The sequence below is a fragment of the Poecile atricapillus genome, chromosome 2 (genome assembly GCF_030490865.1).
Source record: "Poecile atricapillus isolate bPoeAtr1 chromosome 2, bPoeAtr1.hap1, whole genome shotgun sequence".
Classification (NCBI taxonomy): Eukaryota; Metazoa; Chordata; class Aves; order Passeriformes; family Paridae; genus Poecile; species Poecile atricapillus.
The window spans coordinates 54,824,978-54,844,138 of record NC_081250.1 but is presented as its reverse complement, the minus strand read 5'-3'; the positions used below and the strand labels follow the sequence as shown (position 1 = coordinate 54,844,138).

The 19,161-nt window shown below is 37.5% G+C and overlaps 1 protein-coding gene across 1 annotated transcript in view; it reads right to left on the bottom strand.

Annotated features, from left to right (window-relative positions):
* Positions 1-19,161, bottom strand: part of AMPH (amphiphysin) — a 123,135-nt gene that overhangs the window by 34,794 nt on the left and 69,180 nt on the right. Inside the window, exons 3-10 of the mRNA XM_058831922.1 lie at positions 18,229-18,283; positions 11,794-11,888; positions 7,700-7,795; positions 6,279-6,386; positions 5,813-5,898; positions 4,114-4,189; positions 3,150-3,232; positions 441-579 (exon numbers count right to left, since the gene is read on the bottom strand). Coding sequence (XP_058687905.1) covers positions 441-579; positions 3,150-3,232; positions 4,114-4,189; positions 5,813-5,898; positions 6,279-6,386; positions 7,700-7,795; positions 11,794-11,888; positions 18,229-18,283 — 738 coding nt within the window. The remainder of the gene's footprint in view (positions 1-440; positions 580-3,149; positions 3,233-4,113; positions 4,190-5,812; positions 5,899-6,278; positions 6,387-7,699; positions 7,796-11,793; positions 11,889-18,228; positions 18,284-19,161) is intronic.

The following is a 19,161-nucleotide window of genomic DNA, read 5'->3' as shown; positions in this document are numbered from 1 at the left end:
CAGGTAGCTTTAGTTTTCATTGTTTTAGAGAGTGGCCAGACCAGTGATATTCACTGGCTAATTTTTCCCAGGGTAAGCATTAATTTGAAGATGAAAGAAGAGCAGAAATATATAGTGTACAAAAATTCACAGGAAGGTTTCAGAAACAGGCTTTTCAAACTATCACTGCTGGTATATGGGTCCCTAGAGACAATGCAACTTTTTAAGCAGTGTTTCGCTTTGTCACCACAAGTCCCACCAATTCACCAGGCACCCAAATATTTCTTCTTTCCCCTAATATAACAACCATTTTCTATTAATGTTGTGACACAGGGATGAACAAGCAATGAACAGAACACACTGCAACAGAACCAGTGCCATTACTCAATCTCCCATGTACATCATCTCAGCTATCTTTCACTGCACAACAGGCCAGGTCCCTCTGCCAGGTGTCTCCTTACCTGTGTGGGTGACTTAGGTCGGGCTGGTGCTGGGGATGCTGGTGCCAGCATATGATTGGGACTAGCAGTAGGGCTAGGTAGGGGAGAGACCTCCTCTGGTGGTGACGGTGTTTTTGCAAAGCGGAGTGGACCTGAATCACTAGAGAGAAGCAGAGGAATGGCAAGGACATACATATCTTGCTGACTTATTACTTTGAAAATCTGATGTTGAACTGCATCCATGAAGTAATGTCAGTGACCACAAAAAAACAGTCCACACTGGAGATGAGCTAAGCCATTAAATAGTGACTAAAACTAAAATTGCAGTTAAAGACCATTAAAATTCAGTGTCAAAGGAAGTTTTAATAATCTTTATTTTTGGAACACTTGTTTACCTGATCATTGTAGCTTGAAGAAAACATAGTACCTGCATTTTTTTCAGATTCTGGATCTGAAATACCATTTCACTTATAAATTTATAACTACTATAAACTGTGAAATGGATTTACTGTCTTAATTTCACACGTTTCTTGGAATAAAAGACTCTAAAGATGAAAAAAACCCAGAGGAAGGCATAACAATGAATAATGCAAATAATTTTAAAAGCCCAGCAACTTCAGAAAGGTTTCAATAGAACAAAACATAGCCAAGATTATTATAAAGATATCAGTATGTAGAAGGACAAATCAGCAATCACAACCAAGCAGCAGTCTAGTGACTTCTACAGAGCTCTGCTGATACTAAGAAAAGATCTGATGAAGTCGTAGAAAGCATCTGCCCTTCTCATGAAAGGACCTGGTGCAAACACTGAGAAAATATTCAGCTACCTAGATATGCTGAAAGCTTACAGTGAGGGAGGCTATGAACTACAGTACTCAACAAGCACAGTACTCGGTAAGAGCGACTCCTACACATCCTCAGGGAGAGCAGAAGCACTACCTGATTGAGAGCACAGCATAAACATGATCCTAATGCTAACACAAGAAAAACTGTTCTTTGGAAGGACAAACTTAGCTCACACTCACCACCTCTTTCTGTGGAAATATTGAAAGAGAAAAAACAAGCAGTTATTAAGAAATTTATGTCCCAGGTACAATATTTGCTTTCAGGACAGAGTGTTTGTAGCATACAAGTTTTTAAGATGTTTCTTTTTATGCAATTCTTTAAAATAAAGATTAGATACTGTACTTGTCTAGTATCAACTTCTCACACGTCTAAAATGGAAAGCTGTTTTATCTCATCAAGACCCACTTGTGAGTCTTTTAGAGTATCATCACTAATAAGGGAAGTAAAAATCTATCCAGATTTTCATACAAGTACAAAGAGTACAGCAAAAGACAGTAACAAAGTAACTGAAAAAATGGATTTTTAGAAAGCTTTTTAAGAGTTCACACTGTAATTTGTAGCAAAAATAATTTTGCTTTTTTCTTTCAGTGATGGAATGAAAAATTCAGTGGGAACAAGCAAGTGCATGTTGGACATGGTCTAAAGGACACAGGTGGATAAAATATCAATTTTTGTTTACAAAAAGCGCTTGAAATCTTCCAGCAATACATCCTTTTACATCACATAAAGGTATTCTACAAATCCAGTTTGTGAGTCCATTCTAAATGGGCCAAAGTTAACAGCTCCAAAGGCAATATGTAATATACAATCATGGATTATACTGAAATAATCTAAAATACAAATTCTACTGATGTGCTTATAAAATAGAATGAAAAAATTAATAAAAAATGAATTTTGCATTATATCAGAAGCTTCAGTATCTCATTCTTTATTCCTCTAAAGTGTGATTAAAACAAATGTAGGAGTATCTGCCATATTTTTGAGGCAGACATTACGTTCTTTGGTCAGTCTTAATTGCTGCTAATCCACCTCCATCTTGGGGGCAAATCAGCAGTAACAAATTTAATTTTAATTTATGCCTCAACATTATCTGGGTTTTGCATTATAAACTGATTTTCTGGCATTGGATGGAAAATGTTGATGTGGGCAGAAGCCTAGCACGTGGCATGTGCAGCAGGTGGCTGCACACAAGAGGGACTATATTTGTTGAAAGCAAAAAATCCAGAAATACTGTACTGGCCTCCACTGACCTTAAGAAAGCACCATCTGATTTTAATCCTTTGGTTTTGTGCTTTAAAACACGATTTCACTTGAAAGTCTTTAAAAATATGGTATTTCATGGCATTCTCTTTATTTAAGCTTTTCTGCTTTTATGATGCACCCTCAGGTCTTTACTTTTCCTCGTAGGCAGAAGAGATAAAAGCTGGCATTCAAAGGCTGGGATTCTCATCTAATAATAGGAGCTAAAAACATTTCTCAATATTTCAAGGCCTTAAACAAATTATGAGAGTTAGCAGCATAGTTGTAAACTAAGCATCTAAGAATAAATGAGCTTAGGGTTACTGCAAAGCTTAAGTTAGTGCACTTAGTTGGTGCAAATTGATGTAACAGTCTACAGTAAACTTGGCTAAATTGAAACAGCCTTAGTTCTTTTTTTTTTTTTTTTTTTGAAAGGACTTTCTTGGAAAATAGTCAGTGAAGAAGGAAGATTTGCATCTTTACTGCTGTTGAGAACTTCATCCCAGACACCTTCGTCTACTATCCTGAAAAAATAATGCCTGTTACCATGCTGTGCAGAAATCACTACACATGGTGTTGGTGATTATATGCTGAAACCCACAAAGCCTACAGCAATGCAATTCATTAAAAAGGCAATAAATTTACCTTGGTGCCCCTTGAATGGTGAAGGCCTTGTCTGCATGCTGATCCCCCAGCTTTGTCATCACTTCATATAGTTTGTGACATAACTGTGAAAACAAACCAGTTGCCTGAGTTTATGTGAACAGCTATAGTCATGATTAAAAACACAGATGATAAATCTGGTCTGACAAATGATAAATTGATAACTTTATCTTACAGTATTAAACCTACCAAGAATTCTCAGTGCCACGTATAGCAAAAGCCCAAAAAGAAACCCATCAAAATCCATAGAATCAAAGATAGTAACAGTTCTTCAAAAACTTGAGCCATTTTCTAGAGAACAAGTTCATAAGTGTGATTGAGTGCTATGTGAGCTCTGATGAAAGAGGTCATTTAAGTTTAAAAAAAAAGTAACATGGGAAGCCAAGAAGATCCATGTTTTCCCTTGAGAAGCCTAATCCAAATTTTCACAGAGCATCACTAAAGTGAGTTCCCAAAAAAATTTTGGTTCCAATTTGAAGGTTGCTATAGATAATACATTACTATTTAGCCAGGTACATTCAAAAGATCCTCAATGAAACAACTTGATTTGCCTAACAGTCACAGATAAAATATTGCATTGCTGACAATGCATATAACAGACTTGAAGGGAATGTTTGACATGCTTTTTTCTTCTACTGATTAAAGCAAAGAGGTGCTTAGCAATTCTTAGCACAGCAAAAATAATTAGGGCAACACTAATTATCAAAATAGAAAGTGAATTTAGTGCTACAACTGATAGTGTACTGCAATCCAAAATTGTAAGGGCTCCTCCTTCCTTGAGGAGAGAACAAATATGGCAAGTAGAAATGAATATGATTATTATACCACAAATCCAGATCTATGGCAAATTCTCATGTGTGCCTCTGTTAGATTTTTACTATAAGACATTTTTTAGCTGTCATGCATATCTTAATCCATTATACATGAGATAGTCAGTTTTACTCACTAAAGCTATTTCCTTGTGAAACTTGGCTTCAAGGCTGGATACATTTTTGAAGGTGTTCACATAGAAGCCAATTCGTCTACAAAGGATGGCACAAAGAAAGGAAAAAGAGAATAAAAGATATGTGTGGGATTAACTGTTTTCTGGACTACAAGCAACATTCTTGACTATTACTCTTAGCGAAGCAAATGATGAAATGTCAAAATTTCAGACTAGTTTGCTCATGATTATTTTTGTTAGTGTTAAGATAATGTATTTCACACTGTCCAGTCAACCAAGCTGAGACTACTTCACATCAGATATCTCTGGCTTTTTTAAAAGAAGAGTGGAAAAGGATGGTCACAAGTGCAGCACAAGCACAGGGAAGATAAGATGCTCTGGGCATCCATCTCCCACCAAAGAGCACGCAACCATTTCTTGAAAGGAGAAAGGTACCATTCCAGCCCTGTGAGTCCCTGTGCCCAAATCTTATCACAGAATCAAGTTGATGCACTTGTGTCTGGGGTCAGCTTTAATGTATACAGCTCAGCACAGCCCAGGCATGGGTGTCCCAAGCTCCGCTCTGAAACATATGCACATGTACATAAGAGAAAATAATTCAATATAGACTAGACATTTCTGTGCGTGTAGTCAAGAATCTGCTTATTTGGGGTGAATGATTACATTCTTGTACATTTCAAAAGTGGAAGCTCTTTTCTAGGGTTTTGTTTTATTCTTTTTCCTATTTAAAACTTTCATGTATAATTTCTCCCAACTTTTATTAACAAAAATTATCTTTGGAATAAGAATAAGCCTGAAAAATGTCAGCTCAGTAGATAATTTCTGTCCTGAAAAATTGTAATAACTAAAATAAAGGACTGCGGAAGCAATTGCTTTCTAAATTATGCATAGTGCTCAAATTAAATTCTACTTTTCCCTGAGACTAGCTGTTGCTTTTTTATACAAAATTTACTGAAGTAAAAGGGCCCTTACTCTAAGTCATTCATATGCAGTTTTACTTTTAGTAGGCCCATAAAACAAATACCCTGAAGTGCTAAGAAGGTTTACACTGAAATAGGCAGAAACACAGCAGGAAAATCCTCTATTGGTCTGAAATTTAGCAGGATTTAATTTAGAAGGCAGAGAAGACAAAGGATACTTCACATTTCCACTCCAGACTGGCAATTGTTAAAGAACATAATACACTAATGAGATGCTTATTTTTCTACTGCTTTTGTTCTCCTATTCATATTGTCTGCATTTTCTGTATAAACACAATCCATGATTAAACATCTTGACTGAATGACCTATGCCATCAAATCATTTAACATCACAACATAATCAGTGCAAAACTATAAAATGTGTCTTCTGGTGTAGTTGTAATAAAAAATGACCTATAAGTAGACCCAGATTATGACAGACTACTCTGTGCTCTAGCATAATTATTTACTCACAAAATGGAAACTTTTTCACCTCAGAATGAAGATATGGTAATGAATCTCAAGTGCCAGTATACATTGAAAGAAATAAGCAAAAGTGCATTTACAGTATATATATTTTTGGAGCACTTGTATATATTTTTCCTTTCATTATTTCAAAAAGGAAACAGATGGAATCTTCAAGAACCCAACAATCCATTTTCTTTCAGCTCTGTTAAAATTCCCTGATTCCCTTTCCTTACTCCCCATTTAAGGCCTTGCATACAGTATCTCTCTAGGCTTACCGTGACCACAGAGATGGCAACTCTTCTTGCAAGTCAGTGTTAAACTCTTCAAACACTTTCTGTGCTTTTTGAAATTCTTCTTCTGCCTAAACCAAAATGATACAGGTGACTTCTAAAATCACTATGACATAACAAAACCAAAATGATTTTTGTATGGTTTTCTTGGTGGGTCTCTCATAATTTTTATTAAAAAAGAATGTTACTCAGTCCCACACCATGGAAGGCAGTACAGGATTTGCTGTCCCCCTCAGTCTCATCAAGAGAGCAAGTTAGATCTCAAACAGGACTCCTTTGTGAAAGATGCTGGGTACGCCTACCACATGAACCAAAGTATTCAGTACACATTTATGCTTAGAGATATTATATCGAAGAGAGCAAAAGGAAATTTTGTGCTCTGTCTCTGTACAGAAAAAAATGTCACCCAATATCCCCAAGTCTTCTGACAGCATGTTTCTGATTATGCTACCTTGGTGATTCTGCCCTCATCTTTTCTTTTTGAGCTCTGCAGGGCTTCTAGATGATGCCTTGCACTGTCGTAGTCCACTAGCTTTCTGCTTCGTTTTGCAATGCGAGTCTGTAAGGGGTAGAAATGAAAGTAAATATGAGGAGCAGTTTTAAAAAAGCCATTTTACTTGTGTTGCCAATTTAGTTTTTGACATATTTTTATTTTCCCTTCTCTTTTGTTCATATCTGAATTATTATATTATGTAGGAGGAACATGGAAATGGTAAAAACTAATCAAACATTATTTTCAAATAATATTATCAAACATGGCACAAATGAATCACATTATTTTAAATAAGAAATCATTTTACAGATAGTTCGGAAAGTTTTTTCATGGGTGTAGGGCTTACAGGCCTTAGAGTTGAGGTAAAAGTCTTACATAAGACTTGTCACATTCTCTAGAATCAGTGAATCTGTTAAACTCATGGTAACACTGTCTTTCCCCCTTACATACAGTGTGAAAATTCAGCAATTAATGCATTTTTTCTAGAGCTGGAAAAATGCTAAAATATACTTCTCTGTATAACTGTGCTGACATACACCTAAAATACTGGAGTTCAATATATAGATATAGATACATTTTGATATAGTCCTTACAAAGCTATATATTTTATGTAAAATTCACATACTGAGAGGGCATAAGCACAGCTTGATTTAAAAGAGAGTTTAAGACTATACATCACTAATGCTGGTATTTTTAAATTTTTTTTTAGTCCTTGATATAAATTACAAAGGGGATGACTGTGTCTTACCTGCTCAGTTATAAACCACCACAAAAAAAATCCAGTTATGCCCATACAGTTGTATTCAAATATAAAAGTATCTACCTCTCACCTATACTGCTTCTCTGTCCTCACCCATTTTGTTTAGCAGTCATCTCTCTGGACTGTACATCAGATGAGCATCTGTAGCTAAAATCTGTACAACATTCTCTTGTGATGTGTATTACAAAATCTTTTTATAACTAATTAAAAGACAGGAACCATGGCTTAGATAAAACAAAGACTCATGAGTGCATCTATCCAGTAACAGAAAGCTTTCTTTTCATGTAATTTGTCCGGCATTTTAACAGCTGAAGAATTTAATGTGTCCTTATTGAAGTTGGTTAAAATTATCTCATACCAAAGAAACAGGAGCCTCTACAAAGGCTAATTTACTCCAAGTACTACTGCATGAAAATATTTTGTTCACTTGGAAAATCAGCCCTGCCTAATGTTAGGAATTTACTTACAGGACAGTATCTTGTACCTTAGAGAAGAGCATGACATCCACCTCCCACCCTTTTTCATTTTTTTTTTTTTTTGCTTGTAATCTCATTTTCAATTTATTTTGCAACTCAACAGAACTTTAAAACTTGTTCTTTATAGAAAATCATTACTCTACTTTGATATCAGGAAATTGTCCTAGATATGTATCCAGCGTTAACAATGACCCATCCACCAGTTTTTGATGGAAGTCTTCCCAAAGTTCATCACATTTCTGAAAAGGTAGAAAGGAGAAAAATGTACTTAGTAGTTTAATGCCACTCTAAACCTAGGAGAAATACAAATGAAATTGGCAAAGATTAATCTTTCTGAAGTTTTAAAATGTTCTTTATGGAAATAAATCAAAGCATAAACATAAGGTGAATGAAAAGGAATACCTTGATATTGCAAATTTAATTCACAATGAACGAAGATTAAACTTTTAAACTAATTTGTGTTTTCATTATTTCAAATAGTAAGTGCTATGTGAAAATTAGGATGGCATGGATTCAAGGTGTTCCTCAGGGTTTCAGGTCCCTGAGGGTCAATAACACAGAATGTGAATGTGGCCTAGCTCTTGTGTCTAAGTATGTCCACTGATGATGAACCTTGTTTACAGAAAAAGGAAGTACAACAAAAAAAATAGAAGAGAAAATAAAATAAAGGGAAAGGTCTTCCCATCTCATTCTTTTTGTGCCATCAAGGTACATTTGATGAAGTGGCTGATGCAGACAAGAACTCTACCTTGTGCTGCTGGAGAATTAGAATGACAGATAGGGAACATCCCAACATCAGTTGGCAAAATAAATAAAATCCACACACCTGCCACCCTCCTCTGCCCTGAAGGTACAGTGCTTTTCACCAGTCCTCTTTGGAGCTCTGGGGTAGTCACCAGGAGAAACCTGTGTTGCTTTCTGATTTTTAGAACATATTAATGCAGCTCATGTGACAAGGACTCAATGGGTGAGATTCCTTATTAGAAACAAATCCTGTTGCACAGATATAATGCTTGAGGACCTGGGTTCTCCACTGACCAAATCATTATCACATGTTAAACATCCTGATTTCCCTTCTCTTTGCACATTTCAAAAATCACTTAACATCCTTCCCTTTGATGGAAGGGAGGCTAATAGGTGTAAGCACTGCTCTGCAGGGCTGTTATCCTCACTGACAAGTCTGGAAAACTATTCCCAAGTGTTTGTTTTATCATAACCTACTACACGGTATATTATAAATGCTGTGTGATGCCAGCTTTCAGTTCATTTATTTCCTACTCTAACAGAGTCCCTAATGAATGATTAGAATCTATTAAACATGTTTAAAAGAAATACCTCATTTATTAACACAGCATTTAATCACAGTGGTCTACAAAGCACCACAGCATCAGATTATAGCAAGCAACTGCCAGTACTGTGTGTTTACCTTTGTATCTTGCTGATATGTCTTTTGAACAAATTAAAATGGAGATTTTCTGAAAGCTAATGGACTCAAAAACATTGCTGAAGGATTCTTTAAGCCATCATCTTTCCTACCATACAGAATAGGGCCTTTTAAGTGTATCCTTTTTGGAATGATCATTTATATCTTAAACTGAACAGATACATAATTGTTTTTTACTTTAGGCTGATATCACAGAGTTACAGAACCACAGAATCAACTAGGTTGGAAAAGACTTTGAGACCATCAAGTCTTTCCTATGACCTAACACCACCTTGTCAACTATAACATGGCACTAAGTGCCACATACAGTCTTTTCTTAAACACCTTCAGGGATGGTGACATCACCACCTCCTTGGGCAGGTGATTCCAATGCCCAATCACTCCTTCTCTGAAAAAATTTTCCTAATGTCCAGCCTAAACTTCCCCTGCTACGGTTTAAGGCTGTGTCCTCTTTCCTGTTGCTGGTTTCCTGGGAGAATTGGTAGGACCAGCCCCACCTAGTTATAACTTCGTTTGAGGCAGTTGTAGACAGTGATACGCTCTCCCCTGACTCTCCTTTTCTCCAGGCTAAACAACCCCAGCTCCCTCAGCCACTCATCATAGGACTTGTGTTCCAGACCCTTCACCAGCCTTGTTGCCCTTCTCTGGACATGCTCCAGCATCTCAACATCCTTCTTAAACTGAGGGGCCCAGAACTGGACACAGCAGTCAAGGTGTGGCCTCACCAGTACTGAGGACAAAGGAAGAATCAGTTTTCTTTTTCTGCTGGCCTCACTGTTCCTGATGCAGGCCAGGACGCCGTTGGCCTTGGCCATGTGGGCACACTGCTGGCTCATGTTCAGGCTGCTGCCAATCAGTACCCCCAGGGTCCCTGTCCAATCCATGGGCTGCCAGATTTTCCAGGATTGTTCCATGGGAGATGGTGTCAAAGACTTTGCTGAAGTCCAGGTAGACAACATCCACTGCCTTCCCCACATCTACCAGGCAGGTCACCTGGCCATAAGAGGAGATCAGGTTGGTTAGGCAGGACCTGCCTCTCCTAATTTCATGTGGGCTGGGTCTTATCCCCAGGCTGTCTTGCAGGTCCAGTGTGACTGCACTCAAGACTAATTGTTCCATAACTGTGACAGGCACCAAAGTCAGGCTGACAGGCCTGTAGTTTCCTGGATCCTCCTTTCAGTCCTTATGGATGAGCATCACACTGGCCAGCTTCCAGTCATCTGAGACCTCCCAAATAACCAAGACTGATGATAAATGATGAAAAGCAGCTTAGTGAACTCTTCTGACAGCTTCCTCACCACTCTAAGGTTGATCCCATCTGGTCTCACAGGCTTTTGAACATCCAAGTGGTTCATCAGGTCACTAACTGCTTCCTTCTGGATGACAGGGGATCTATTCTGCTCCCTGTCCCTGTATACTAGCTAAAGAGGCCATCTATCCTCAGGAAGACCTTTTTTATTGTTGACAATTGAAGCAAAGAAGGTGTTAAGTTCCCCAGCCTTTCCCTCATCTTTGGTAACTATATTCCCCACCATGTACAATAAAGAATGGAAGTTTTGCTTGATCTTTCTTTTGATATTAATGTATTTATAAAACCACTTTTTATTAGCCTTTACAGAAGTGGCCAGGTTAAGTACTAACTGAGCTTTTGCCACGCTAATTGATGCATTAATCAATACACCTTTTTGATTATGTACCGATAAAAATCAGGAGATTTTGTAACATTACCCATGAGTTTCTTATTAAGAAAACACACCTAGAATTTATCTTTACATTTAATAGAGCTTAAGAGCTGAATTTTGGTCCTTTCACTCTCAACTACAAATTTCTGAGTGCAAAATCTAATCTACAGATAAAATGTAAGGTGCCACAGCAAGATGCAGCATAAGATTTTCCTCTGTTTTACCTAAAACAGTATAAAAAACCTAAATCAACCAACCAAAAAAATATGTATCTTAAATTAGGCAGTTTGGAAGTTGGGTGCTTTTAAAATCAAAAACCTTTGCAGCAGGGAAAGGTAGGAGAAGGCAGCCATAGAGAAGAAAAGCAATCTGTACACTGCTCTGTATTCAGGTTTACTGTTAATTATATTATCAAGGAGGCCTTGCAAACTGAATGCCAGGTGGTTAAACCCTTAATTGACAACCGTTTGCACTTTCTTGTCACCACCATCACATTTTCTGACAGACTTCCCCCAGAAATGAGGCTCTTTAAGCAGGCAATTCAGAGCACCTCCAATTAAATGCCCCCCATGTTTTCTAGAAAAACCTGTTCTTCTCTAATCACTGGAGGAAGGTAAAAAGTAAAAATCAATAGTGTCCTGAATTCTAATTTTCCTTTAAATTCTGCATTATTCTCAGAGAGGGGTGAGTGTCTCATAAGATATTCTGTTTAGTACCACTAAACTGGCTCAAAGTTGTTACACAGCACAAAAGGATAAGCAGATTTGATAATTTTTAACATTCTTTTTAACTGAGAATCCCGACTGTAAAATTGCATGTAAGATACCTTTGTACAAACTTGTCAGTCAGGTGTTGTCAGGACCAATTCTGCTCACACTGACGTTATCTCAGTGGGAGCTTTTATCAGCTAGTTCATACAACAGAAACTGCAAGTGCTGCATCTGGCCAGCAGGAGCTGCATTTCGCAAGATCCATAATTTATATGCTGAGAAAACAGGATTTAACATGACATGAAGGATTAAGGTCAATTTTGGATGCACACTTCTCCTCAACAGCTCAGATTAATCCATTTGCATCCAAAATACTTCTTCCCTCTTTCCATACATCTTACCTCTCCAATCATTTTCACATCTTCACGTCCGTACCAGTCTGGCTCATACACTTCATGGAGAGACTCTGTAAGCTTCTTTGAGGCATCTTGCATTCCTGCAGTTAGATGGAAAGAGGAACATATAAGTGCAAACTGCAATAGATAGTTGCTAAATATCTTTATTTTCAGACATGTGTACCCACTATGCTGTTCCCTCTGATACATTTACAAAAGAGGTACCTGAACTTGGGGAGAGTGCTATAGCGGACATGGTTTTATGAAGAATCTTGTACAGTCATACAGTAGGTTTACAAGTTTGTAGAGCCCAGTGTTTATTTATGTTTGCAACAGGGTGGTGCCTGCAGAGGATTGTGTGAAGCCAAACTGGTCAGTCACTTTTGGAGATCTTGCTACCACAGGTGGAACAAGAACAGGGACTATTGATGGTTATCACTCTGTAATACACAGAGGAGCTGGTTTAAATGTAAAATAGCTTCAATGATACTATGAGAAAGGGCCTAAATCTATCTTCAGCGAGATCAGTTTGACCTAAATAAATCAAAAAACCACCGTCAGTGAAGGCACTGGGGTTTGCATTTTGATACAGCATGAATCCATTAGATGCTGAATATGGTTCTGAATCCAGTGAAACCAAACTCATCTCACCTAACTTTCTAAGAGTTCAGAATAAGTAATTTTAAAATGACAACTTTTATTTCAGCTTCTTTGCAAAATCTCAACAATTGAATTTCTTACTTAGAATTAACTTTTTTTTAAAGCACATTTTTTTCTCTAGTCACAATCTGTTTGCTGTCTTGAAAATATCTTTAAGTATGATCTTCAGATTTAACTGCTCAGTGAATGAATTCAGTGACTTATTAGTTACTATATAGTGACTAACTATTACAGAATAAATTAACTTCCTCAGTGAATGAATAACATCAGTATTTTTGTTTTCTGCACAAAGAAACATTCACAAGTAGAAATGGAAAATTAACTTGGAACTCTGAATGTGTAGAAGAGCAGACTTGATCTAGTCAGTTGGTATTCCACCATGCACTCCCAAAAGACATGCTGTAAAAATGACAGGAATATAAATGCAGGAATGCACACTTCCTAATAAGAAAATGGTGGTCTATGGAATAGATAGGATAGGAAAACAGATACTGAAAAAACTGAAAGTACATGCCTGCTCTCAGTCCTTGAGTACAAAAGAGAGAATGGAATGGGGAAGAACAAGTACAAGGGAGACACTGGTGTTTAGAGGGTACAAACTTTCACCCTTAAATCAAAAGGTACTGAGCCAAAGCAGAAGATTTGATCTCTTCAGGAATTGTCTTGGGGGTGGCTTTTAGTGACTGAGCTTATCTTAGACTGTTAGGATAGCACAAAAATTAAGATGTATTTCTTCCTTGTTCCCTTCATGGTTAATTCTTAGGATGATGTATCTGCAGCTAAGAAAGTGTTCCCCTGAAAAAAAAAGTTTTGTTTTTTTTTCTTTTGAAGATACCAAATTACAATAAAATACAGATGATCTTCACATATATTTTCAGGCAGGCCTCATTTAAAATCTTTAATGTAACTGCAAATTAATCAACTCAAGAGGTAAGGCAAAACCAACAGAGTATCTCTTTGCTTAAGAAGGCTGCTTCTCTCCAATCAGGGTGAATGTACAAACCAGGAGGGTTTGTTCATTCCTGCTCACACTTGATCCTTTCTGATACCTGAACTTCTGCCCTTAAGCACTCTGAGTGGTAAACCTGTGGCAGAGGTTCCTGCGCCAGGCAGACTAGCACAGCTGCTAGATAATCCCTCCTGCAGCCTGCATTCAGCTCAGTCACAGACCATGCTGGCACCTTTTCCTAGACTTTCTTAAGTATTACAGGACTCAAGCATGTATCTGCTTAAGAGAATAAGTAAAATACACCTAATATGCCATGCTTGAGTCATATCAAAAACTGCACCAACTTTTACACTTTTTTCTGGTCTGAGAATTGGATAATCCTCCATTCCACCGCATTCCTGTAAAAAACATTGGTAAAATCCGGCTGCAGTGTCAGGGAAGTGGGCAGTAAAGTATTTGGATTTTTTGGTCAGGGGCTTCAGTCTGAAATTTCCAGGTTAAGATCATCCATCCTACTCCCTCTGACTGCAACTATACCAGGTTTACTGCAATACACCAAATAAGTGAAGAGGTAAATACCAATCCAGTGAATTCCCATTCTTTTTCATGCTTCTGGACATAAACTTACAGTGTTCAATGATTTTTTATTTGGCTGGTTTTCACATAGAATTATTTCTTGCACACTGATACCTTTTATGTGTTATTCAACACTAAACTGAAGAGGATTAGTATCAGTCTCAGAGACTGTTCTTTCTCTTGGCTGTTTTGAAAGGTAAATTGTTAAAAGCAAGTCATTAAAATACCAAAAAATATGAAAAGTACTAAGAAATGTGAAAAGAATTTTTACTGCTGATGAACAGTTAGAAATTTATATTTAGTATCAATTGTTTCATTCAGTACTACTTGTTGGTAACTGGGTCCTTTATTTAATAGGTAAAAGTGCCAAAATATTTGAATCACCTAGGAAAAATGTTCCTAAATAATCCAGTAACTGAAGACTGAGCTTCTCAGATTAAATGATCCCTGTTTCTATGGGAAAGAGTCCCTGTCCCTGAAGCCTTCAAAAAATCCTAGAGGCCTCCTTGTGATAGGAATTCTGGGGGTGACAGTGCAGAGACATTCTCATCAAGCACCACCAGGGGAGGGTAGGAGACTCTTTACCATCACAGTTCCAATGTACTCAAGCTCCCAGGGAGAATGAGACAGACCTGAAACAGCATGTTGGTTGTAGAACTTACACACTGTGGAGTCTCCTCACTCCCTTGCAGTGTAATCTAGCCTGAATGATGTAGAAATTTCCATTTTCCTGATGGGGTGAGACATCTTGATCTGGCTCTTAACATTACTTATGTGGTTCTTCAGGGAAATGACCTGCCCTGCCATAAGGGTTGTATTTGTTATTGCTAGTAATCCATTTGAGTTTCCACTGGAACAATTCAATAATTTCATTATTCATGAATAAACTTTGCAGAAAGATGATCAATTGTTTAATGGCTTTTAAGAAATTACATGACTGATTTTAAGATTTCTGTGTCTGAAGGATATGTGCAGTTCTGTCAGCCACAGACTGACAACTAGGCAGCAGAACTGCTTACAGACTTCAAACATCTCCCTCGCCTTCCTTACACCAGTTACTCTTCATCACTGCATTAAGCCACCTGAAGTATATGGTGCTTTCTTTCCATCCTGCAGGAATAATTTTTACCTCTGTCACCTTGACACCTGCATGAAGATCCAGGTTTATTCTTCCCCATCTACACTGGTACTTGCAAAGAGCTCAGGATAGAGAAAAGGTGACTGATGTAGGCTTTCTGTAACAATGGGCCCATAAAACCGTTCAAGTCCCTCACAGCGCTCAAAAGATTAAAAATAAATCATAGAATATAAAATCCAAATATATATTGCCAAGGAGACTGGAACAGACATGAGACTGAGGCATGAAATGACTACAGCTATGGGGGATAGCACAAAGTCTCATCAGTACAAACATCACTGATACACAGCAGACATTAAACTATCATGCAGGTGAAATAAAATGACACATAAAAGCCATTTACAAGTTCAACAGCTTTATGGCATGGTTCCTCCATGTCCCTGAATAACCAACAAGAAAGATTAAGGTCCAGCTAACACTAAGAAGCATCAGTGAACAAAAGCAGGAGTCTGAATACAGCAAAAATTATTTTAAGAATGTGTGATGCTAAACCTCAAATTGTCAAGTATATTAAAATGAAGGTACAGAGGGTCATAATAAGGCTCAACTGCCTTGCCCTCCTTGCTTAAATCCTCACCTGGAGTGTTGTGTCTACATCTGGAGTCCACAGCACAAGAAAGAAGCGGACCTGTTAGAGCAGGTCTAGAGAAGGCCACAAAGATATTCAGAGAAATGGAGAACCTCTCCTACAGAGACAGACTGAGAGAGCTGGGATTGTCCAGCCTGGAGATAAGAAGGCTCTGAGGAGATCTCCTTTTGGCCTGACAGTATTTAATGGGAGCTTGTTGAAAATGAGGGATAGCAACTTTTTACACAGGTAGACAGTGGCAGGACAAAGGGGAATTAATGGTTTGAAAGCAAAAGAGGAGAGATTTAGATTACATATTAGGAGGAAATTCTTTACTCAGAGGGTAGCAAGACACTGGAACAGGTAGCCCAAAGAAGTGGATGCCCCATCCTTGGAAGTGTTCAAGGTCAGACTGGATGGGGCTTCTGAGTAACCTGGTCTAGTGAGTGGCATCCCTGACTATGGCAGGGTGATTTGGACTAGATAATCTATAAGGTCTCTTCCAACCCAAACCATTCTATGATTCTATGAAATCATGCCTGGATTTGTACTTCCTACTTGCAATATTAAGTTATTCAGAACTCATGCAGCAAAATGAAACTTATTACTGAAGTTCAAATCCTAAAACCCTTTAAAAATGACTGTTTCTCTCATACATTCAAGAGTATTAGGATGTCAAGTACATTATTTTCCAATAGTTCCAATATATATGATTATATAAGGTTAACCTTTTTTCCTGAAAAATGAACCTCCGATGACAGCATGACACCAAGCTTCTGACATCTTTGGTGCAAAAATCCCACTCAAGTGCCTAAATACAGGGGTTCCCATGTTTTTGTGCATAGATACCTTAAAAATATTTTAATGATAACAGTCATTCAAAGAATTTCGGTGCTTCAGTCATCCAGAATCTGGTCTTTGGCACTATTGACCTAGTCACCTTTGAGGAAGCCTCAGCCAGAGCTGTGTATTGTGCTCTACTGTCTTGGGTTGTGTGCTCACTCCACAGCATCAATGTGTGGCAATACGTGTGCCAAGGACGCCCACTGCTGGCTTGTTGGCTTTCACATTTTTAAGGCTCTCATGAGAGCTTTTGACTAGATCTTTTTTAAGACATGTACATAATAAGGTGCTAGCAAACACTTTTCATTCTGAGTAAGAAAGTCAATCCAAATTACTTAAAGGCAGCAACAAGAAAAAGATGCTAAACAGAAAAGCATAGCTAAAAAGGAAAAACTTAAACAATAGAAAATTTTACACCAAGATAAACACAAAACTTTGTGAAAAAGTAGTCCATTAGAGAGTAAAAGAGCAAAAGGACTGTGAGTCTAGAATACTAGGAAAAGAAGGATGGAAAAATAAGATGAAACAGAGAGAAGTGTTGCTATCACCAATACAGAAATCAAGGCAGCATATAAACAGTCAGTTTATGTGACAGGTAAGACATCTAGCCAACAGCATCATCCTGCTGCTTCTGAATAACCACCAGACTATGTGTGTGGGGAAGAGTGAAAACTAAGAAAGCAAAATTAGCATTCAATGTGTTCCCCTAAAAAAGACTGATACTATAATTTCCTCTAAGAAAGAAAGACATCAGTGAAAATTTGTCTGGTATGGAATTTTCCTTGAGCAGCCCATCCAGAAAAGAATAGATGGTCAAAGACAGTAAGCTACTGCTTTACTTCCCATTTTATAATTCAGATCAAAAAGAGCTCTCTTACCTGCCTGTGAACAGCTGTTACTATGACAGCAATTTCCAAGGATGTTAATACTCATTTGCAAAATTTTCCCTACTGGACTGGAGCCAGGTTAAAAATATATTCACACATATATATTTATCATATATTTATATTTATTTCAAGAAGCTACTGTCTCTCAATCAGTCACCAACTCTTATTCCCTTCCCTTTAGCCTTCAACTCCTCCAAAGACAGATGGCATGAGAAAGAGAACATTTCACTTACAGTGCTTTTTTGAGTGTGCTGGATTTACAAATGTCTAGTAGGACTTAAATGACTCTTTACCTATCTCCAAAATGTAAGCACTGTTTAATGAACTTCTGATACTTAGATTTTTAATGTAATATCAAGAGTGACCACATTTGACTTTTAAACTTTTAAAAAAATGGATTAAGTAGCCAGAAATAGATGAGAAATCACATTATCACAATGAGCTTGGTTTTGGAGGAAGCTTGTCATCCAACTAGCAACAACCTGGAAATATTACAGTTGTGGAGATCAAGCAATCCCTTGCCTTGCATGAGGTACTTAATATTCTAGCATTTGCAAAGTTGAATAACAAGGTGTGTAGACTGTGGCTGCTGAAAATGCATGCAACATGAGAATCTGGGCAGCAGAGGGTGCACACAAAGGACATTCAAGGATGCAAGACTGTACATACATGAGTTGACATTGAAGATGCAGAATCCCTAACATCAGATTAAAGAGAATCTTACTTATATTTGTCTTTGTATACTTCAAACAAGCTGACTTGTCACAATTTAAAAAAAAAGTCTACTTTATGAAAGCAAGATATAAAGCTTCAAAATCACCTTTAATGGCTGCTAAATATCCTCTCAGTTCTCTTTGGAGTCTGGAACCCTCTGCCTGAAAAAGAAGAAAAAAAAAAAGCATGGAAGTGAGAACATGTCAGTTATGTTTAATGCCTTGAAACATCCATGCAGTATGTCAAACAACAACTAAAAGCAATTTCAGGAGCTATCTGATTAATAGTGTCACACATTGCAAGCATTCACAGATTCATACACCTAGGGGGCTTGGCAAAGGAGGCTTGCATAGTGCACTCTCTAGGCTAGAATTTCTGGGTTTATCTTATCAATCATCTGCACAGGGAAGAACTCTACCCAAAGAAAGACAGGTGTACTTTACAGCTAAGGTGCAGCTCAAGTTAGCCAGAACTATGGCCTAATCTGAAACACAAAGAAGTATAATCAAAAATGGTGAACTTCCACTGGAAATCACTCAAATGAGGCCAGTCTAGATCTGAAGAAAGTTCTACCCCTACACAAGCTGTTTACTATATTTGCAAACAATTTCCCAAGTATTCTAAAATTTAACATTTTGCAAGCAAATAACTAGCAAAATACAATAATGTTAGTTATTTTGTTTTGCTTGATTAGTGCATCTTGCAGTCTGCTCTGAAATCTTGACTGTTTCTTTGGTGAATACATCAAAATTATCTTTCTTTCTCTTATACCAACAACCTTTGAAAAACTCAGAACAGAGAATACAATGGATTTTGTTACTTTGTCTTGACTGTATCACAAGTTGGACTTCACAGTTCCTAGGATTTGCAAAGAAATCTGTGCTACACACACACTTTGTTGCTAAAAAGATGCTGTCCAGGACACCGTCAATAGCCTGAAATTTTTTAAACAGGCCACATCTACCAGTTTCTAATAGCTTTCAAATTATTTACTTAAGCAGTTGGAAACTACAGGAATATCAGCATGCAGTCACATTTT